Source organism: Taudactylus pleione, unplaced genomic scaffold, assembly GCF_031769625.1.
Source record: "Taudactylus pleione unplaced genomic scaffold, aTauple2 ptg000070l, whole genome shotgun sequence".
NCBI lineage: Eukaryota > Metazoa > Chordata > Amphibia > Anura > Myobatrachidae > Taudactylus > Taudactylus pleione.
The window spans coordinates 8,211,444-8,235,000 of NW_028284472.1; the positions used below are offsets into that span (position 1 = coordinate 8,211,444).

The 23,557-nt window shown below is 45.4% G+C and overlaps 1 protein-coding gene and 2 pseudogenes across 1 annotated transcript in view; 2 read left to right on the forward strand and 1 right to left on the reverse strand.

The window, feature by feature from the left end:
- LOC148533736 (cytochrome P450 2K4-like) overlaps positions 1 to 23,557 on the reverse strand; it is a 54,798-nt gene that overhangs the window by 23,555 nt on the left and 7,686 nt on the right. Inside the window, exons 2-5 of the mRNA XM_088467325.1 lie at positions 19,785 to 19,947; positions 16,778 to 16,927; positions 12,162 to 12,322; positions 10,543 to 10,716 (exon numbers count right to left, since the gene is read on the reverse strand). Of these exons, the coding sequence (XP_088323451.1) occupies positions 10,543 to 10,716; positions 12,162 to 12,322; positions 16,778 to 16,927; positions 19,785 to 19,947 (648 nt within the window). The remainder of the gene's footprint in view (positions 1 to 10,542; positions 10,717 to 12,161; positions 12,323 to 16,777; positions 16,928 to 19,784; positions 19,948 to 23,557) is intronic.
- LOC148533737 (uncharacterized) lies at positions 279 to 2,633 on the forward strand (annotated as a pseudogene).
- Positions 3,941 to 6,294, forward strand: LOC148533738 (uncharacterized; annotated as a pseudogene).

Genomic DNA, 23,557 nt, shown 5'->3' on the forward strand with positions numbered 1-23,557 from the left:
ATAACCAATTCCTATTCCTAGTTATGGAATAAACTGTTTTATTCTTTTATGCAAAGCTCTGTCTACCCTTCTTTGTGTCTGCCTGGGGAATCCTTGCCTCTCTGCCGGGATAGTGTTTAGGGAAAAGCTGCTGTCAAAGGAAGAATACCCTACCAAGGTAACTCTGACCTGTACCTACACCACATTATTTGCACCCTTTTCACATCAGGGTATTACATTTGGCGTCACGAACAGGATTTTCAGAGTCAAAAGCAAGCCATACCCTCAGCACAAAGGAAATGTCACAAGACAGGCAACCCACACGAGGGGGACCAGCACCCAATGGTGAAGCTCCAGTAAGAGCAGCCCCAGTTATGACTCTTGCTACCCCAATTACCATGCCATACTACTTTGGGGCCCCTTGGCTCCCAACCTACACAGGTATTGCCCACAGCACTGAAACCAGCATCTTAGGAGAATTCAAGAGAAAAATGCAGTCCATGTTTCGTCTGTTCCCATTGAATATGCAACAATAGGTGGAGATCTTGATGGGACAGTTGAAAGGACCTGCGCTAAAAGAGGTAACTTCCTGGCCTACTGAGGAGAAGAAGACTGTGGACCAGATCCTCCAAAGACTTGCTACCATCTTTGACACAAGGACGGTGTCAGAACTTAAAATGCACTTCTATGCTCGAAAGCAACTATAGGGAGAATCTCTCCGGGATTATGCCCTAAGTCTGCAGGAAGCACTCAGAGATGTTCAGCATGCAGACCCTGAAGAAGTGCATGGCAAAGACAAAATGTTGTTGGACCAGTTTATTGAAGGTGCAAGGGACGAATTTGTAAAAACTCAGCTGCGATTACTGAGATTGCAAAAACCTGACAGCACATTCCTGGATTTTAAAGAGGCCGCGATTAAAGTTCTAGGCTCCAGCCTTTCCTCCGAAGTTGCTCCTCAAGTGTCTTTTCCAGAGTTGCTGGAGTATCGAGAGAATTCTGATTCCCAGGAGTCAAGTTTTAAAGGAGCTACTTACCCACTTGGGGTGAAAGGAGTGACAGTGCATCATACGCAGGCATGCATACCTGACTCCACTAGTGAATCACAAACTAAGCTGGCTGAACTGACACACAGTGTGACAGAAATGTGTAGAGAGCTGCAGAGTATGAAAAGACAGCAGGCACAGCTCCAGGAAGAAATTGAATGGTGCCAAGAGAGACAACAGAACAGTTCCCAAAGGGACATCCATAGCAGCATGGCAAGACTTTCTTCCAACCGCTTTGCCTCTCAAGGACAACCTATTTTCCAAAGTGATGACTGAAGCAGACATATTAAGAGAGAATGTGAGCAGCCAGGCCGTTTAAATTCCAAAACCTTGTGTTCGCCCCTTTATGTTGGCCAATGCCCAGTGGTTCCAGTTTACATCAATGGAGTATCAATGCATGCTCTCTTAGACACTGGCTCACAAGTGACCACAATACAAGAAAACCAGTTTGAGCAGCACTGGGGGGAGGAACAGATGTTTCCATCAACTTCCACATTAATAAACCCGATTTCCAGTAATGGGCATTGCATCCCTTGCAAAGGATACTGGAAAGCTGAAGTTCAAATTGGACAAACAGTGTTACCCCAGCAAGGCTTCATAATCACCACTGTCCAAGATGATGGATTGCCTCCAGTGATAGTGGGCATGAATGTGCTGCGCAACTGTTGTGAGGAACTTGTAGTGGCACTCAGAGGAGAGAAGCATACTGTCCGGCTTTCAGAGAAGCAAAGCTTTTCACCTGGGAAAGACAAAAGGAAAGGAGGCATAATGCCCAGACTACCTGCAAGAGAGAAAGATGGACAAGATGAAGCTTGTCAAAAAGAGGCAGAGATTCCCATTTCCAGTCTCCAGATTGTCCGGCAGAATGCTTCACTATTGGACATGAATTATTTAGCATCCAGTTCTAGAAGCCTTGAGCAACCCAAACAAGTGACCAGGTGTGAAAATTTGCAAGGCAACAGTCAGTTGATAAGACACCTCAAAGCCTTACTGAGGAATGGGAAATACTTGATGAAGCAACAAAGGCAAGAATCTGATCCAGAACTTGTGAAGCTGTTGAGGCAGCGAGAAAGGCTGTTTGTAGAGAATGGACAGTTGTTTCGATGCAGTGTGGATCCCAAAACTAACTACAGGAATATTCAACTTGCGGTCCCAAAGAAAAGAGCCCGTTTTATGTTACAAAAATATCATGACCAGTCCGGGCACCCTGGGCGCAGAAGGATGGAAGTAGGCATCTGGAAAAAGTTATTTTGGGTTGGCATGAGAGAAGACATTAAGAGATGGTGCCGGAACTGTCCGAACTGCACTGTAAGAAGGACATCACACCCTCCATTTGTCCAGAATACATGGTCCCATATTGACTGTGTTGCTGAATTCCAAGGTGAAATGGAAGAGGTACATAAAGTCAATGTATAGCAGATGAAAGTGTTATGTCACCGACAAGCAGAGAAGAACGACAGAGCTTGGAGAACAGAAAACCACCATAATCAGCTTAAGGTCTGTACAGCCTGTCCCAGAGAAAGTACAGAAAGAGTCCAAGACTTATCCATGGTGGAGAGGTTGGGGTTTCCTAGACAAAATTTTATGACCTCACATTTTGCCAGGGTTTGATCTGTTGCTTTAGGGAGAATCTGTCAATGTAGCACAGGAGCCCCACATAGAATTACCTGATAGATGTATGCAGTGATGTGAATATTATGTAATTTATATGCAATTCCCATATCTGTGTATTTTACAGTGATATGACCAAAGTCCTAATGCTTATTTTAATATATCCGGTTGATGGCAACTTCTTTTGCGTGAGGACACGCATATTTTCAGCAGGGAAGTATGTGATATCCTATTAAAATAAGATTATTCTACAAAAGGGCATAGAGGCTAATGCCATTTTGAATAAAGTTTATTTAAATAAAAAAACAAAACCGCAGTTTGAGGAGTGACAGTCAGAGCGGCTGTGAGGGGAGAGCTGATGTCGCCATGGAGCAGAGATGAGCAGCTGACAGAGAGTAAGCAGAAGGAGAGACACAGCAGTGGGAGAGCAACATAAGTAAAATAGAGTCAAATTAAGAACTGTAAGGTGTCAAATCGTGATCCTGCTGACACCCTCAGCTAAGAGAGTGCACAGCATGTGTCAGAGACAAGACTTTATACATTTGTCTGATTCACCTTCATCTGAGGGGACACTGGCTCAGCAACGTTCATTGCACTGGGTGAGATAAATCCTTTAAATATATATTTAGAAATCTGCTCCACTGCACAGGACTTTATCCTATAGAGGCTATACGTACACAGCAGATTCCACAGGTTGATACAACCATCTTTAATACATGTGCTGCAATATTTTGCTCAATGCTACAAGGAGTTTTACATCCTGAATCCTACAGCATAACAAGGTAATTGGGCCCCAACGTGCACATAAAGACCCCCTGTAGTATCCTTCGCCACACCAAATTATCTTGGACTTTACTAATGTCTATGCATAGATTGATTATATTGGTTTATTTTAGTAATGTAGTATTAAGCTAAAATGTTGTTATATATTTTCTATATGTGTGATGACCTTAATATGTATAAAGTGTCTGTGATTTCATTAGATTGTGTGAGTAAAATAAGCTGAATCCATTCTCTCTCCTCTTCACCATAACCAATTCCTATTCCTAGTTATGGAATAAACTGTTTTATTCTTTTATGCAAAGCTCTGTCTACCCTTCTTTGTGTCTGCCTGGGGAATCCTTGCCTCTCTGCCGGGATAGTGTTTAGGGAAAAGCTGCTGTCAAAGGAAGAATACCCTACCAAGGTAACTCTGACCTGTACCTACACCACATTATTTGCACCCTTTTCACATCAGGGTATTACATTTGGCGTCACGAACAGGATTTTCAGAGTCAAAAGCAAGCCATACCCTCAGCACAAAGGAAATGTCACAAGACAGGCAACCCACACGAGGGGGACCAGCACCCAATGGTGAAGCTCCAGTAAGAGCAGCCCCAGTTATGACTCTTGCTACCCCAATTACCATGCCATACTACTTTGGGGCCCCTTGGCTCCCAACCTACACAGGTATTGCCCACAGCACTGAAACCAGCATCTTAGGAGAATTCAAGAGAAAAATGCAGTCCATGTTTCGTCTGTTCCCATTGAATATGCAACAATAGGTGGAGATCTTGATGGGACAGTTGAAAGGACCTGCGCTAAAAGAGGTAACTTCCTGGCCTACTGAGGAGAAGAAGACTGTGGACCAGATCCTCCAAAGACTTGCTACCATCTTTGACACAAGGACGGTGTCAGAACTTAAAATGCACTTCTATGCTCGAAAGCAACTATAGGGAGAATCTCTCCGGGATTATGCCCTAAGTCTGCAGGAAGCACTCAGAGATGTTCAGCATGCAGACCCTGAAGAAGTGCATGGCAAAGACAAAATGTTGTTGGACCAGTTTATTGAAGGTGCAAGGGACGAATTTGTAAAAACTCAGCTGCGATTACTGAGATTGCAAAAACCTGACAGCACATTCCTGGATTTTAAAGAGGCCGCGATTAAAGTTCTAGGCTCCAGCCTTTCCTCCGAAGTTGCTCCTCAAGTGTCTTTTCCAGAGTTGCTGGAGTATCGAGAGAATTCTGATTCCCAGGAGTCAAGTTTTAAAGGAGCTACTTACCCACTTGGGGTGAAAGGAGTGACAGTGCATCATACGCAGGCATGCATACCTGACTCCACTAGTGAATCACAAACTAAGCTGGCTGAACTGACACACAGTGTGACAGAAATGTGTAGAGAGCTGCAGAGTATGAAAAGACAGCAGGCACAGCTCCAGGAAGAAATTGAATGGTGCCAAGAGAGACAACAGAACAGTTCCCAAAGGGACATCCATAGCAGCATGGCAAGACTTTCTTCCAACCGCTTTGCCTCTCAAGGACAACCTATTTTCCAAAGTGATGACTGAAGCAGACATATTAAGAGAGAATGTGAGCAGCCAGGCCGTTTAAATTCCAAAACCTTGTGTTCGCCCCTTTATGTTGGCCAATGCCCAGTGGTTCCAGTTTACATCAATGGAGTATCAATGCATGCTCTCTTAGACACTGGCTCACAAGTGACCACAATACAAGAAAACCAGTTTGAGCAGCACTGGGGGGAGGAACAGATGTTTCCATCAACTTCCACATTAATAAACCCGATTTCCAGTAATGGGCATTGCATCCCTTGCAAAGGATACTGGAAAGCTGAAGTTCAAATTGGACAAACAGTGTTACCCCAGCAAGGCTTCATAATCACCACTGTCCAAGATGATGGATTGCCTCCAGTGATAGTGGGCATGAATGTGCTGCGCAACTGTTGTGAGGAACTTGTAGTGGCACTCAGAGGAGAGAAGCATACTGTCCGGCTTTCAGAGAAGCAAAGCTTTTCACCTGGGAAAGACAAAAGGAAAGGAGGCATAATGCCCAGACTACCTGCAAGAGAGAAAGATGGACAAGATGAAGCTTGTCAAAAAGAGGCAGAGATTCCCATTTCCAGTCTCCAGATTGTCCGGCAGAATGCTTCACTATTGGACATGAATTATTTAGCATCCAGTTCTAGAAGCCTTGAGCAACCCAAACAAGTGACCAGGTGTGAAAATTTGCAAGGCAACAGTCAGTTGATAAGACACCTCAAAGCCTTACTGAGGAATGGGAAATACTTGATGAAGCAACAAAGGCAAGAATCTGATCCAGAACTTGTGAAGCTGTTGAGGCAGCGAGAAAGGCTGTTTGTAGAGAATGGACAGTTGTTTCGATGCAGTGTGGATCCCAAAACTAACTACAGGAATATTCAACTTGCGGTCCCAAAGAAAAGAGCCCGTTTTATGTTACAAAATATCATGACCAGTCCGGGCACCCTGGGCGCAGAAGGATGGAAGTAGGCATCTGGAAAAAGTTATTTTGGGTTGGCATGAGAGAAGACATTAAGAGATGGTGCCGGAACTGTCCGAACTGCACTGTAAGAAGGACATCACACCCTCCATTTGTCCAGAATACATGGTCCCATATTGACTGTGTTGCTGAATTCCAAGGTGAAATGGAAGAGGTACATAAAGTCAATGTATAGCAGATGAAAGTGTTATGTCACCGACAAGCAGAGAAGAACGACAGAGCTTGGAGAACAGAAAACCACCATAATCAGCTTAAGGTCTGTACAGCCTGTCCCAGAGAAAGTACAGAAAGAGTCCAAGACTTATCCATGGTGGAGAGGTTGGGGTTTCCTAGACAAAATTTTATGACCTCACATTTTGCCAGGGTTTGATCTGTTGCTTTAGGGAGAATCTGTCAATGTAGCACAGGAGCCCCACATAGAATTACCTGATAGATGTATGCAGTGATGTGAATATTATGTAATTTATATGCAATTCCCATATCTGTGTATTTTACAGTGATATGACCAAAGTCCTAATGCTTATTTTAATATATCCGGTTGATGGCAACTTCTTTTGCGTGAGGACACGCATATTTTCAGCAGGGAAGTATGTGATATCCTATTAAAATAAGATTATTCTACAAAAGGGCATAGAGGCTAATGCCATTTTGAATAAAGTTTATTTAAATAAAAAAACAAAACCGCAGTTTGAGGAGTGACAGTCAGAGCGGCTGTGAGGGGAGAGCTGATGTCGCCATGGAGCAGAGATGAGCAGCTGACAGAGAGTAAGCAGAAGGAGAGACACAGCAGTGGGAGAGCAACATAAGTAAAATAGAGTCAAATTAAGAACTGTAAGGTGTCAAATCGTGATCCTGCTGACACCCTCAGCTAAGAGAGTGCACAGCATGTGTCAGAGACAAGACTTTATACATTTGTCTGATTCACCTTCATCTGAGGGGACACTGGCTCAGCAACGTTCATTGCACTGGGTGAGATAAATCCTTTAAATATATATTTAGAAATCTGCTCCACTGCACAGGACTTTATCCTATAGAGGCTATACGTACACAGCAGATTCCACAGGTTGATACAACCATCTTTAATACATGTGCTGCAATATTTTGCTCAATGCTACAAGGAGTTTTACATCCTGAATCCTACAGCATAACAAGGTAATTGGGCCCCAACATGCACATAAAGACCCCCTGTAGTATCCTTGGCCACACCAAATTATCTTGGACTTTACTAATGTCTATGCATAGATTGATTATATTGGTTTATTTTAGTAATGTAGTATTAAGCTAAAATGTTGTTATATATTTTCCATATGTGTGATGACCTTAATATGTATAAAGTGTCTGTGATTTCATTAGATTGTGTGAGTAAAATAAGCTGAATCCATTCTCTCTCCTCTTCACCATAACCAATTCCTATTCCTAGTTATGGAATAAACTGTTTTATTCTTTTATGCAAAGCTCTGTCTACCCTTCTTTGTGTCTGCCTGGGGAATCCTTGCCTCTCTGCCGGGATAGTGTTTAGGGAAAAGCTGCTGTCAAAGGAAGAATACCCTACCAAGGTAACTCTGACCTGTACCTACACCACATCATTTGCACCCTTTTCACACCAGGGTATTACATGTGTATGCTCCGTTACACTGCTTATTAAATAGACCACTTAGACACATGCACAATTTACTCAACCAAAGATATGACAGCCTGGCACTAATAAAGCTATCTGTGAAACAAGTACATTCTGCCATGTTAAGTCTGATAAAAAGACAGCAGCCTGCACAATTTACTGATAATCACTCAAATGTGCAAATCTTTGCATTGCAACACAATTCTCCATACACAAATACAGCTGGGAAGGTGAAGGCTGCCATTGAAGTGCTAGAGAAGAAGGCTTTGATACAGTAGGGAGGAGGACCCTGCTCCTAGGAGCTTACAATCTAGGGGAGACAGACAGATGACATGAGGCATGAGTGTGTAGAGGGGGACCTGAGTGCAGGAAGTAGGCATGGTAGAGATGGCTGAGGCGTGAGGGACAGAGACCTGGTGACATGGTTATGTGGGGGAAGGGTATGCTTAGATGAACAGGTGGGTTTTCAGTGCACGTTTGAAGCTCTGCAAGGTTGGGGAGAGCCTGATCGAGCGAGGGAGCTCATTCCAGTGAAGGGGGGCTGCACGGGCAAAATCTTGGACACGAGCATGAGATGAAGTAACCAGGGTGGAGGAGAGGTAACAGTCATTGGCAGACCGGAGTGGGCGGGAGAGAGTATGTAAGGAGATGAGGTTGGAGATGTAGGGAGGCAGGGCCACATTAAGGTCTGTGGGGGCCCCTGGGCAACAAACGTGTGGGGGCCCCATCAATAAGTTATATATATAAATAAATATATAATATATATATATATATATATATATACATATATATACACACACACACATACACACACCGGTCTATCTGCCTGATGTCCAATGCCCCCTGTAGTTGTGCCCCTGCCCCCTGCAGTTGTGCCCCTTCTGCAATGCCCCCAGCAGTTGTGCCCATTCTGCAATGCCCCCTGTAGTTGTGTCCCTTCAATGTCCTCTGTAGTTGTGCCCCTTCTTTAATGCCCCCAATAATTGTGCCCCTTCTGCAATGCCCCAAGTATTTGTGCCTTTCCTCCAATGCCCCCAGTATTTGTGCCCCTTCTTTTATGCCCTTTGTAGTTGAGCACCTACTCCAATGCTTCCAGTAGTTGTGCCCCCTGCAATACCCCCAGTAGATGTGCCTCTTCTTAAATATCCCCCGTAGTTGTGCCCCTTGCAATGCCCCCAGTAGCTGTGCCTCTTCTTAAACACCCCCAGTAGTTGTGCCCCTTGCAATACCCCTAGTAGTTGTGCCTCTTCTTAAATGCCCCCAGTAGTTGTGCCCCTTGCAATGCCCCCAGTAGTTGTGCCTCTTCTTAAATTCCCCCAGTAGTTGTGCCTCTTCTTAAATGCCCCCTGTAGATGTGCTCCATAAAGTAGTGCCCCCAGTAGCTCTCCCTCCCCTCCCACACCCCTGTTAAAAAAACTTACCTGTCTTCGCTCCACGCTGTCACGGCTCCCGAGTCCCACCATCACTGCTACTGCTGCTGCCGCTGTCTGCTGGATCTAACTGGATCTAGTAGAGGTGCGCAGGCTCCTCTCCTCTACAGTGCGTGGGTGACGTCATGACGTCACCCGCGCAATGCATCACTGGGAACGATGGCCTCTGAAGCGATCAGTATTCAGAGGCCAACGTTCCCCCTTACCTTAGTTGATCGCGATCTACTGGCGGGAGCTCCGCGAGCTTCCAGTAGATTGCGATCAACCTTTTCGCCGGGCATGTGGCCAGGGGTCGGGGACAGTGTGTGGGGGCCCCCTATGTGTGGGGGCCCCTGGACGACCGCCCCTGTCACCCTGCCCTTAATCCGGCCCTGTAGGGAGGTGAGGAGTAAGAAGAGGATTCTGTAGGGGTGTGGTGATAGGCAGATGAAGTGTAGAAGTAGAAAAGATGAAGCTATATAAATATAAATAAATGTAACACTTTGGAAATGTCATTGCAATCAGCTGCTGTCAACCATATCTCTAACTAGTCATTTATCTCAACTGGACCGTCTTCCTCTTCTACTTATTTCTGGAAAAGTTTTTCTTTTGATGCCTGAAAACCCTTTGGTAATCTGCCAGCCTGATGTTATGCGCGGCGGCGGCTCGTCCTTACCGAGCGTCCTCTCTCTCATGCATGATGACACTATGGGCTTGATTCAGAGCCGGACGCTCTGACCAGAGCGCTCGCTCTGAATCAGGGCCCTCCTACCTCATTTTGGAGCGGCCTCATGGTAACCCACAGCTATAGCGAGCGTCCATGATGATGGTCGCGATGGTCAAGACCATTGCGACCATCAGGCTTGCGACGAGATCCTGCGGTAGGGTCTCGTCTGCCGCAAGCCCTGGAGTGATTTGGCTCACAAATCACTCCCACTGACATCACTAGTGATGTCAGTGGGGCCGGACTCAGACGGTAGGCGTTCCTATGGGAATGCCTCCGTCTGGCAGCAACGCCCCCGGCACGCCCACCAAAGGGGGCGTGCTGTCACTCACCATCGACAGCACGCCACCTTTGGTGCGAGACCCCGAGCGACGGATTCCCCTCCGTCCGTCACTCCCTCCGTCGTGCGCATGCGCACTTCGGCACCATCGACCCGCTTGCAAGCGTACAGCGCTCGCGAGCGGGTCAGACTCAGGCCCTATGTTCTTAACTTTAAACCATAGCCCCCCCCCCCCTGTCCCCTGTTTTAACTGCCTTAGGTCCCACAATGTCTTAATCCAGCTCTGGGGTGTTACTGCTTTATGAGGGGGATTTTAGCAATGAAAGACGTTGAACAGGAAATTCTTGTGGTACATGGAAGGGAGGCAATATGACACGGAAACACATCCTCCATATGGGTCGGTGATATCTTCCTATCGTAAGTACATATGCAGCAATTGTAGGTAGGAACGCATCTTGGTAGCAGCTGGAAATCAGGACATGAGTGAAACTACACTAATTTTACATGAGATTTATAGGTGTAACTTACGCCCACTTTGTACCTCTCTCTGCATCAACCCCCTGGTATTATGAGATACTTTACCGCACCTCTTTTTGTCTTACGAGGAACGCATCAATGAAGCTTCTCTGATCATTCTCATCTAGGTCTTCCCGATGCTTCACAAATGTCCTGGTTATAAATCCCAGGAGCTCATCCACATTTTTTACAATAGTTCTGTGAGTGCCGGGGAGGAATCCCAGGATTGGATACATGTTATACATCTGTTAAAAACAAAATATACACCAATAAAACAATTATACTACAGAAGAGCACAATTATGTGACAGATTAGTCAAAGCTTGGAGAGCTTGACAGAAAGTGCCGTTTGTGGGTGGTGATGGGGGGATGGCCGGGCGAACGCAGGCGTGCCTGTGCATTGGGACGCCATTTTTGGGGCAGCCATAATTAAGCCAGTGCGGCAACGGAGGCAGTGATGAGACTCTGTGCACACAGGAAGTTGCCAAGATCCTGCGAGAGGTCTAATCAACCACTATTATGCAAATGTGGTTAATGGTTCTCGATGTTACCGATGTTTACGCTATCTTGCGTACTGATCAAGCTTTGAGTAAAGGGAGATCGGCGGCTAAATATGGGGCTGGGTGTTTGCATCTAGTGCTGTGGTCTCTGTGCGTATACATTTATTAGCATATCCTCGCAGCGGCCAGGTGCGTGCGCTTGCTAGCGTTAAACTATTTTCTGAAAGTCAGCCATGTAAGTGATAGTTCTCAGCAGTCATATTTCTTTGATAGGCTATTTGCATTTTATCACTGGAGTAAGGTTCCGAACTCTCTCTAACTTTTGCATCAGCTGATAATGATATACGTAGCCTACACTGATGAGCCCTAGCCAAAACAATGTGTCTGGAAGTGGAATTTTGCTTATGCAGCCCCTGTTTCCATGTAAATTAACTTTCCCTGAAGCCACTTCTGAACGGGAGAGGTCTATCTTAATTTTGTTAACTAAATATCATCTATGCTATTTATATCAGGTGCATTTATAGTCGTCTTTTTGTTATTTGACTGTTTTTAGTTTCTTAGAACTCACCAAAAAGCTATTATGGATAACCTGGTATTGTTATTGCATGTTACCTTTCTCAGGTGCCTGCTGGATGTTTTTTTGTGGTCATAAAATAAATATAAATAAATTAGGTCACTGACATTATCACTAATGTGTATAGCATAAACCAATTCAACACATCAACAATATCACCACCAACATACTTCTCATCTCAATATACTCTCAGGCTGAGCCTCACCTCCTTTCTGTCTACCATCCTCTCACCTCCAACCATAAGACCTTCTCGTGCAGGTACCAACACATGTGGGGTTCCCCATCACACCTTATCATTGTCACCCCGGCCTTCCAGTCTATTTATGACAACCTTGACTCTGCTTGAGACCACTTTTATGAGAGCCTACCTAACACACCCCTATACTAATTATACTGATACATCATCACTAGTTTCCCAATCTCCAGTCAGCACATCATTCTCTTAACTGAGCTCTGCGTTTAATTGCAAAGTCTTCCATGTCCTCCTTACACTATGTTTTCATATCTGCATTTATTTTGACTACCTTTTATGTCCCTGTTTTGTGTAAGACCTGTTTTCCGCACTGTTCCATGCTGCAAGACACTAGGATGGTCACACAAATCAATAATAATATTACCTTAACCATCAGATTTCCTAACAGTTTTGCGTTTTCATTTATCAAGATTAATAGTCTCCTAAATTGTTGGTCTTCATAATTCATTCGATGTCCAAGTAATATTGACACAATTATATTGGCCACAGGGGCGTTCATGACCATTGGGCCATCGATTTGCCTTCCTGAATGAAACAACAATGAAAAAAATTACAATGAAACAGTGCATGTGTATAGGTTTTAATATATATATACTGTTTATGTGTATATAATATATATATATATATATATATATATATATCGTGACAAGGTCACTGGCATCATAGTTGCCCTAAGTTCCTGACCTATGTCTTTTGAAACCTCAGGGAGGTGTTTTGTTTGAAGAGCTTTTTGGGCGTTTAATCTTCACAGGAGGCTAATAAGGGCTTTTAGCAGGGTTGCTGTGTTTTAAGGCTGTCAGGCTGATCATTATGGTAGACACTGCCTGGGGAAAGGAGAGTATTTTGTGTCTCTGTGAGAGAATCAGGTTGCTGAAACCAGGTAAACTAAACCTGGTAAATACTTCTTGTACTTTGTTTTATTAGTGAGCTAGGATCACTTCTGTGTTTAGTTAGTGCCCGACGGCAAGGCGTTTATTTCTGTTTATTTTGTTTTGCTGCCTAATAAAACTGGCGGAGGCCAATTGCATCAGACCTTATGGATTTTGTGTGCTTTCTCAGCTGCTGCGCAGTGCCATCTACCCCAGGAGATGGTGCCAGTTCCCCAACCCTGCTAATATATATATATATATTAGGGATGAGCGGGTTCGGTTCCCTGAGAACCGAACCTACCCGAACTTCGGGGATCCGGGGCGATCCGAGCCCAAGCTCGGATCTCCCTGTCTGCCCCGGATCCCTCTCCCGAGGCAAAACCTCGAGATCTGCTGTCGGATCTCGAGGTTTTGCCTCGAGCGGCCATTTAAAAAAAAATGCCTTTGCCTTTAATGGGCAAAGTGCTGATTGGCTGACAGAGCCGTCTGTCACGGCTCTCAGCCAATCAGCATTATGGTGCTCATTTGCATGTAGCACGGACTCGTGAGATCCGTGCTACATGCATCTGTGTGACTGACAGTGACACAGAGCACAGATGGGTCAGTGAGACCCGTCTGTGCTGCTGTGTATTTCAATGACACAGATGCACGCACGGACCAGGAGATCCATGCTACTTGCATCTGTGTCATTGACACAGAGCACTGACGGGTCCGTGAGACCCGTCTGTGCTGCTGTGGTAAAAAAAAAAAAAACCTGTGTAAAAAAAGAAAAAAATGGCGTGCCCCCCCCAAAAAAGAGCAACCAGCCCCGGGCATTAGTGACCCAGTGCTGGGTGTGCTTAAATACAGGGGACAAACGACGTAGGGGTCCCCTGTACTTAAGCACAACCAGCACCGGGCTAGTCAGAACCAGCGCTGGTTGCCAAAATACGGGGGACAAACGACGTAGGGGTCCCCCGTATTCTGCGCAACCAGCTCTGGGCTCTGATCCGGTCCTGGTTCTGGAAATACAGGGGAAAAATATTAGTAGGGTTCCCCTGTATGTTCCAGAACCAGCACTGGACTTTTTCAAGCGGGGGGCTGATGCCACAGCCAGGGGAGCCCTTTCACCGGGCCCCCCAGCCGCAGCATCAGCCCTGACCGCTAGTCAGCCCAGGCCGGGGATCCCTGGAGAGCTGGGGACCCCCCCAATAAAGGGGTCACCCTCTCCAGGGCACCCCAGGCCCAGGCTGATAGCCCGGGGCTATCCCCGCCACCCCTGGTGGCGGTGGGTGGCGGATTGATTGTGTGGTATGGTGTAAATAAAGAATTTCAAACATTGTCTTTACAAGTAGAACTGCAAGTCCCAGCAAGCCTGCCCCACATGCTGGTACTTGGAGAACCACAAGTACCAGCATGCAGGGCATTAAGGGCCCACTAGTGCCTGTAGTTCACCTGTAAAAAAATGTTTAAAAAAACACAGGACACACACACCGTGACAGTATAAGTTTATTAAACATACATACACACACACATGTACACATACTCACCTATGTAACCTGTAGCATCGGTCCACTTGGGACCTGTGAAAAAAAACATACTCACCATCTCCTATGCGAGGTTCTGTCCTCTTCGTTCCAAAGTAGGCATCCCCGGACTTGGCAAAAAAAAAAACGAAAACGCGATCCACGAACTTAGTACCGTTCTATAGAACAGTACTTCCCGAATGAGAGCTTAGCGGCGGGGTATCACCATGGAAACCCCGCTGCTAAGCGTTCATTGGCTGAGAGAGGTCATCTCCCGTCTCTCAGCCAATGAACGGCTCCCTCCATTGTAGTCAATGGTGGGAGCCGCAAGGTTATTAAAGTTTACCCTGCGGTTCCCACCATTGACTACAATGGAGGGAGCCGTTCATTGGCTGAGAGACGGGAGATGACCTCTCTCAGCCAATGAACGCTTAGCAGCGGGGTTTCCATGGTGATACCCCGCCGCTAAGCTCTCATTCGGGAAGTACCGTTCTATAGAACGGTACTAAGTTCGTGGATCGCGTTTTCGTTTTGTTTTTTTGCCAAGTCCGGGGATGCCTACTTTGGAACGAAGAGGACAGAACCTCGCATAGGAGATGGTGGATGGTGAGTATGTTTTTTTTTCACAGGTCCCCTATGGTTACTTTACCGGACAAGTGGACCGATGCTACAGGTTACATAGGTGAGTATGTGTACATGTGTGTGTGTGTATGTATGTTTAATAAACTTATACTGTCACGGTGTGTGTGTCCTGTGTTTTTTTTAAACATTTCTTTACAGGTGAACTACAGGTACTAGTGGGCCCTTAATGCCCTGCATGCTGGTACTTGTGGTTCTCCAAGTACCAGCATGCGGGGCAGGCTAGCTGGGACTTGCAGTTCTACTTGTAAAGACAATGTTTGATATTCTTTATTTACACCACACCACACAATCAACCCTCCACCCACCGCCACCAGGGGTGGCAGGGATAGCCCCGGGCTATCAGCCTGGGCCTGGGGTGCCCTGGAGAGGGTGACCCCTTTATTGGGGGGGTCCCCAGCTCTCCAGGGATCCCCGGCCTGGGCTGACTAGCGGTCAGGGCTAATGCTGCGGCTGGGGGGCCCGGTGAAAGGGCTCCCCTGGCTGTGGCATCAGCCCCCCGCTAGAAAAAGTCCAGTGCTGGTCCTGGAACATACAGGGGAACCCTACTAATTTTTTCCCACTGTATTTCCAGAACCAGGACCGGATCAGAGCCCAGAGCTGGTTGCGCAGAATACGGGGGACCCCTACGTCGTTTGTCCCCCATATTTTGGCAACCAGCGCTGGTTCTGACTAGCCCGGTGCTGGTTGTGCTTAAGTACAGGGGACCCCTACGTCGTTTGTCCCCTGTATTTAAGCACACCCAGCACTGGGTTACTAATGCCCGGGTCTGGTTGCTCTTTTTTGGGGGTGTGCACGCCATTTTTTTCTTTTTTTACACAGGTTTTTTTTTTTTTTTTTACCACAGCAGCACAGACGGGTCTCACGGACCTGTCATTGCTCTGTGCCAATCACACAGATGCATGTAGCACGGATCTCCTGGGTTCGTGCTACATGCAAATGGGCACCATAACGCTGATTGGCTTCCTGTCTGCCACTGCAGTGCCACTCCTAGATGGGCCACGTGTTTGTGCCGCCCACTTGTGTCGCTTAGCATAGTCTCCCAGCTACCTCGGTGCAACCTTTTGGCCTAAAAACAATATTGTGAGGTGTGAGGTGTTCAGAATAGAGTGGAAATGAGTGGAAATTAATGTTATTGGGGTTATTAATAGCGTAGGAACAAAAAAAGGCTAATTTTATGTGATTTTAGCGTTTTTTTTTATTTTATAAGAAAAAATCCAGATCCAAAACACAAAACCCAGAACCCAAAACACGGAAGGGTGGTTTTGGCAAAACCAATCCAGATCCAAAACACGAAGAAAGATCCAGATCCAAAACCAAAACACGAAAAGTGGCCGGTGCACACCCCTAATATATATATATATATATATATATATATATATCAATACCAAAGGTCCCTTCACAGAGGATAGAAAACTAGAGAAGGTGCCCTCACAAAATAGTAATATGTACAGCGGAAGGTGCGGCACTCCGGTCCATAGCAAATAACACTCTGGCAATATAATCAACGTTTCGGTTTATCACCATCTTCAAAATACTTGAACGTTGATTATATTGCCAAAGTCTGTTATTTGTTATGGACAGGAGTGCTGCTCCTTCTGCTGTATATATATGTATATATATATTTACATACATATATGTTGAGTCTCCCATATCCAAAATGCTTGGGACCTTTGTTTGTGTACATACCTGAAATTAATTTATGTTTCCTATACAAATTTATACACAAAGCCTGAAGGTAAATTTATACTATATTTTTAATAATGTTGTGCCTTAAACAAAGTTTGTGTAGATTGAAGTATAATAAATCAAAGGTTTTATTATCTCAGTTGTGCAAAAAAAATCCATATTTTGGAATATTAGGTTATCTTCCAGTAACTCTATCTACGGCTGTACTGGTGGTGGAAAAATGTATAACTATGGGATCTCATTTGATATACAGTACAAGGAAGATAAGCGTACAATACCCTTAAAAGATGCAATATATTCATTTAGGTGGGTACATTCTTCGACAATCTTTTCTTCAATCGTACTTCTCCCCATCCCAAAGTCACGTAACGTGGTCATTGTAAAACGTCTCATTACTTTCCAGTTATCACCGTGTGAGAAAGAAAGTCCTGAAATGTTCACATGTTTTCAGTGGGTTTTTTTCACACATTTTGCCATTACATAAAATAATCTTCCTGTATATGTCTGGAATTACTGCCATGAGTGGGAGAGTCCATAATGCAGGTAATCATTACAGTAGAGATGTTTATAGCACTAATGACCAGGAACCTCCATGTATTAGGCATGCTTGTCAAGTGAAGATTGCAGGCGGATTTGCAGTTATTGTCAGAATGTTAATGCTTGGATGTGCTGAGAATGATTTGGGTTCATGTCTTGCACATACAGGGAATGTTTATATGTGTAATTGTAGTCACATAGATGGTACAATCAGGCTATAAAAGGAGTACTGTAACACCAACTGATAGGAAGAAAGGCATGCAGCGAATAAGTTGATTATGGGGCAGATAAAGAAGAAGCTGCAAGGTAGGGAGTCATATGAGAAAAGCTGATGGGTGGGTGTTCATAAGAGGGAAATATGGTTGGCAGGGAGTGCTTGTGAAGAAAAAGCTAATGGGCAAAGTGGTATGTAAGCAAAAAGCTGGTGGAATGCAAGGGAGATATGGAATCATTTGTGGATGGAAAAGCTGGTTACAAAGGAAACGTATATTTAAATTGTAGACATAAAACATCATAAGCAGTAAAAAGCTTAAGGAAATGTACAAAAGAAATAAATAAAAATGACCCATAAAATGAAACAAAAAATGAGTAATCTCATTTATTCAATAGTGCAACGTGTTTCGCGAGTGATGTACAGATGTAGCCATGCTCATCGTTGCTGCAGTCACGCCATACAGGCAGCCTAGTTGTGCCATAAAAATGCGCATGTTGGAAAAATAAGGCGCACTAAGGCACAAGAGAATCCACAGAATACAATTACATAGCTTCACTGCTGTGTGGTGAATGCTCCACTAATGGAAACCAGTGGTATAGCCGATGATTACCATGCCCTTTCCCTACAGGTGCTGAGTGTAATGTTAAAAAAAAAAGAACCACTAGTAACCTAATAAGTGAGAAAACTAGCGGTTCTCATCGTTGAAGTCAATGGTGGGAACCATTCATTGGCTGAGAGAGTCAGAGGTTCGCCTCTCTCAGCCAATGAACGCTCAGCCCAGGCATTTTTAAGAGATATGCCGCGGCTGAGTTGATATTTGGGAAGTACTGTCCATGGAGGATGATACTTATGTTCGTGGGTCAGGACTTCTCGTTTTTTTGTTTTAAGATGGTGGATGTCTACATTGAGAAGAGGCCGTGTCCAGGAAGTGTAGGTGGGTATGTGTGAGTGGGATTAATGAACTTAAACTTTCACGGTGTGTGAGTGTTGTCTTTATTTTAATATTTATTTTGCAGGTGATCTAGAGGTACCAGTGGGCCCTTAATACCCTGCATGCTGGTACTTGCGGTTCTCCAAGTACCAGTATGCCCGGGAGGCTTGTTGGGACCTCTAGTTCTATTTTTACATACACTTTAACACAATCAAAACGGCACCCACCGGCCAAGGGTGCCGGGGATAGCCCCCTGGCTATCAGCCAAAGCTTGGGGTGACCTGGAGAGGGAGACCCCTTTATTGGGGGATCCCCGGCCTGGGCTGACTAGCGGTCAGGTGAAATGCTTTGGCCGGGGGACCGGGTGAGAGGATTCCCCTGGCTGTGGCATTATACCCCCACTAGAAAGAGTCCAGTTCTGGTAATGGAAAATACAGGGGACCCCCTACTCATTTTGTTCTTTGTATTTCCAAAACCAGGACCGGCTCACTGAGCCCACTACTGGTTGAGTAAAATACAGGGGACCCCTACATCTGTTGTCCCCCTTATTTTTACAACCAGGACTGGCTCTGAAAAGTCCGGTGCTGGTTGTGCTTTTAGGGGGGGACTCTTTACAAGTATTTTACACACAGATGCATGCACGGATCTCACTAATCTGTGTCATTCATACCTGCTCATGGTAAAACCGCAAGCATGAAGCAGGTCTATTATTTTGAGAATTTGAAGTTTGTTTTTAAGTTTGATTTGGTGTTTCTTTTCAAATAGAATTCTAGTAAATGTGGGATATGTATGTTGGTCTATGTATTAGTTTCAATGTTTTTCCGATGTTCCGATGTTCGATTTTGAGTGGGATTTGGTTTTATGTTCGATTTGACATTCGATTTTGCCTTTACTAAATCTCCAAATGCAAAATCGAATGAAAATCAAATGAAAAAATAATTTAAAAAATCAAATTTGAACATTAGTAAAAATATCCCTTAGAGTCTAATAGGGGTTATTACATTATGTTGGTAATAAAACCTTCATAATGATGTTTTATTGTACAAACAGGTAAGAAGTGGATAATAAGTTGATGATAATATTAGTAAAAAGTTAATAAGTTTATATTAGTAAAAACAAGATTAATACATATTCTCCCAAAAATAGGACAATAACTTAGCACAGTTTAACACAAATTAAAGAAGAGTAATATGCTTAATTTTAGTTTCATTGGAATATTTACACTTCAGTTTAATTTGCATATAAATGCCCCATTCACAAAACTTTTGCCTGAAATAGGCATTCCGAGTCTTGATTTTAGTGAACACAGATCATTTTGGCCAGACTTAAGTAAATACTATGAGACACATTTTTACTGCATAATGTAGCTCCTGAAAGGACAAATTTTTGAGGGACTGTCCTAATATTTTCATGGTTACGGGGTGTGCTCATTTGTACAAATGAGAAGGACAAATTAGATCAGATTGTATTAGAAGTGTTGGGGATCTTGTTACATATGCATTGTGGGAACAAATAGTTACTCCTCCTAATATTGGTTAATAATGCATTAAGGGTTACGTTTGACTAAATATAATAAAATATTAATGACAAAAAACTGACTCACCCATTTCATTGTCCATGTCATCGAATATTTTAACTCTCGCCCTATCTCCAAACTCTTCAGCATGGTTGACGAGAGCGTCTTTCACAGTCTCATATCCGGCTAAGACCACCATCTTTTTCATACCCATCTGAACGCTAAATACTGAGCCATAGGTCTTTGCGAGCTTAAATACAACATAATAAACATAAAAAAAATTAAACTGTAACTTACCTTGAGAAAAAACAGCAACACTTTCTTAAGCTAGTGATATAACATTGGATTCTCTTCCCGGAAAAACTGCACACAATTCAAACGGAATCAGTATGTTATACCGCCGGCCGCAGTTCAAATCTCAGCAGTGGTGAATATCCCGAAGGGGATATGTTGGGATTTCGAAGCCTGGGAAAGTACCTTGCCGGGATTTGACAGTCGGAAAGCTGGCAGTCGGCATTGCGACCGTCGGCTTCCTGACTGCATCCCATTCAAACTTATGACATGAATCGCTCCATTCTGTTTTTTAGGTGCAATACTTGAACAATATCCACTAACAGGTAGGGATGAGCGGGTTCGGTTCCCTGAGAACCGAACCCACCCGAACTTCGGGGATCCGGGGCGATCCGAGCCCAAGCTCGGATCTCCCTGTCTGCCCCGGATCCCTCTCCCGAGGCAAAACCTCGAGATCTGCTGTCGGATCTCGAGGTTTTGCCTCGAGCGGCCATTTAAAAAAAAATGCCTTTGCCTTTAATGGGCAAAGTGCTGATTGGCTGACAGAGCCGTCTGTCACGGCTCTCAGCCAATCAGCATTATGGTGCTCATTTGCATGTAGCACGGACTCGTGAGATCCGTGCTACATGCATCTGTGTGATTGACAGTGACACAGAGCACAGATGGGTCAGTGAGACCCGTCTGTGCTGCTGTGTATTTCAATGACACAGATGCACGCACGGACCAGGAGATCCGTGCTACTTGCATCTGTGTCATTGACACAGAGCACTAACGGGTCCGTGAGACCCGTCTGTGCTGCTGTGGTAAAAAAAAAAAAAAAAACCTGTGTAAAAAGAGAAAAAAATGGCGTGCCCCCCCCCCAAAAAAAGAGCAACCAGCCCCGGGCATTAGTGACCCAGTGCTGGGTGTGCTTAAATACAGGGGACAAACGACATAGGGGTCCCCTGTACTTAAACACAACCAGCACCGGGCTAGTCAGAACCAGAGCTGGTTGCCAAAATACGGGGGACAAACGACGTAGGGGTCCCCCGGATTCTGCGCAACCAGCTCTGGGCTCTGATCCGGTCCTGGTTCTGGAAATACAGGGGACAAAAAATGAGTAGGGTTCCCCTGTATGTTCCAGAACCAGCACTGGACTTTTTCTAGCGGGGGGCTGATGCCACAGCCAGGGGAGCCCTTTCACCGGGCCCCCCAGCCGCAGCATCAACCCTGACCGCTAGTCAGCCCAGGCCGGGGATCCCTGGAGAGCTGGGGACCCCCCCAATAAAGGGGTCACCCTCTCCAGGGCACCCCAGGCCCAGGCTGATAGCCCGGGGCTATCCCCGCCACCCCTGGTGGCGGTGGGTGGCGGGTTGATTGTGTGGTGTGGTGTAAATAAAGAATATCAAACATTGTCTTTACAAGTAGAACTGCAAGTCCCAGCAAGCCTGCCCCGCATGCTGGTACTTGGAGAACCACAAGTACCAGCATGCAGGGCATTAAGGGCCCACTAGTACCTGTAGTTCACCTGTAAAAAAATGTTTAAAAAAAACACAGGACACACACACCGTGACAGTATAAGTTTATTAAACATACATACACACACACACACATGTACACATACTCACCTATGTAACCTGTAGCATCGGTCCACTTGTCCGGTAAAGTATCCATAGGGGACCTGTGAAAAAAAACATACTCACCATCTCCTATGCGAGGTTCTGTCCTCTTCGTTCCAAAGTAGGCATCCCCGGACTTGGCAAAAAAAAAAAACGAAAACGCGATCCACGAACTTAGTACCGTTCTATAGAACAGTACTTCCCGAATGAGAGCTTAGCGGCGGGGTATCACCATGGAAACCCCGCTGCTAAGCGTTCATTGGCTGAGAGAGGTCATCTCCCGTCTCTCAGCCAATGAACGGCTCCCTCCATTGTAGTCAATGCTGGGAGCCGCAAGGTTATTAAAGTTTACCCTGCGGTTCCCACCATTGACTACAATGGAGGGAGCCGTTCATTGGCTGAGAGACGGGAGATGACCTCTCTCAGCCAATGAACGCTTAGCAGCGGGGTTTCCATGGTGATACCCCGCCGCTAAGCTCTCATTCGGGAAGTACCGTTCTATAGAACGGTACTAAGTTCGTGGATCGCGTTTTCGTTTTTTTTTTTTGCCAAGTCCGGGGATGCCTACTTTGGAACGAAGAGGACAGAACCTCGCATAGGAGATGGTGAGTATGTTTTTTTTCACAGGTCCCCTAGGGATACTTTACCGGACAAGTGGACCGATGCTACAGGTTACATAGGTGAGTATGTGTACATGTGTGTGTGTGTGTGTATGTTTAATAAACTTATACTGTCACGGTGTGTGTGTCCTGTGTTTTTTTAAACATTTTTTTTACAGGTGAACTACAGGTACTAGTGGGCCCTTAATGCCCTGCATGCTGGTACTTGTGGTTCTCCAAGTACCAGCATGCGGGGCAGGCTAGCTGGGACTTGCAGTTCTACTTGTAAAGACAATGTTTGATATTCTTTATTTACACCACACCACACAATCAACCCGCCACCCACCGCCACCAGGTGTGGCGGGGATAGCCCCGGGCTATCAGCCTGGGCCTGGGGTGCCCTGGAGAGGGTGACCCCTTTATTGGGGGGGTCCCCAGCTCTCCAGGGATCCCCGGCCTGGGCTGACTAGCGGTCAGGGTTGATGCTGCGGCTGGGGGGCCCGGTGAAAGGGCTCCCCTGGCTGTGGCATCAGCCCCCCGCTAGAAAAAGTCCAGTGCTGGTTCTGGAACATACAGGGGAACCCTACTCATTTTTTGTCCCCTATATTTCCAGAACCAGGACCGGATCAGAGCCCAGAGCTGGTTGCGCAGAATACAGGGGACCCCTACGTCGTTTGTCCCCCGTATTTTGGCAACCAGCGCTGGTTCTGACTAGCCCGGTGCTGGTTGTGCTTAAGTACAGGGGACCCCTACGTCGTTTGTCCCCTGTATTTAAGCACACCCAGCACTGGGTTACTAATGCCCGGGGCTGGTTGCTCTTTTTTGGGGGGGTGCACGCCATTTTTTTCTTTTTTTACACAGGTTTTTTTTTTTTTTTTTACCACAGCAGCACAGACGGGTCTCACGGACCTGTCATTGCTCTGTGCCAATCACACAGATGCATGTAGCACGGATCTCCCGGGTTCGTGCTACATGCAAATGGGCACCATAACGCTGATTGGCTTCCTGTCTGCCACTGCAGTGCCACTCCTAGATGGGCCACGTGTTTGTGCCGCCCACTTGTGTCGCTTAGCATAGTCATCCAGCTTCCTCGGTACAACCTTTTGGCCTAAAAACAATATTGTGAGGTGTGAGGTGTTCAGAATAGAGTGGAAATGAGTGGAAATTAATGTTATTGGGGTTATTAATAGCGTAGGAACAAAAAAAGGCCCATTTATGTGATTTTAGCGTTTTTTTTTTATTTTTTAAGAAAAAATCCAGATCCAAAACACAAAACCCAGAACCCAAAACACGGAAGGGTGGTTTTGGCAAAACCAATCCAGATCCAAAACACGAAGAAAGATCCAGATCCAAAGCCAAAACACAAAACACG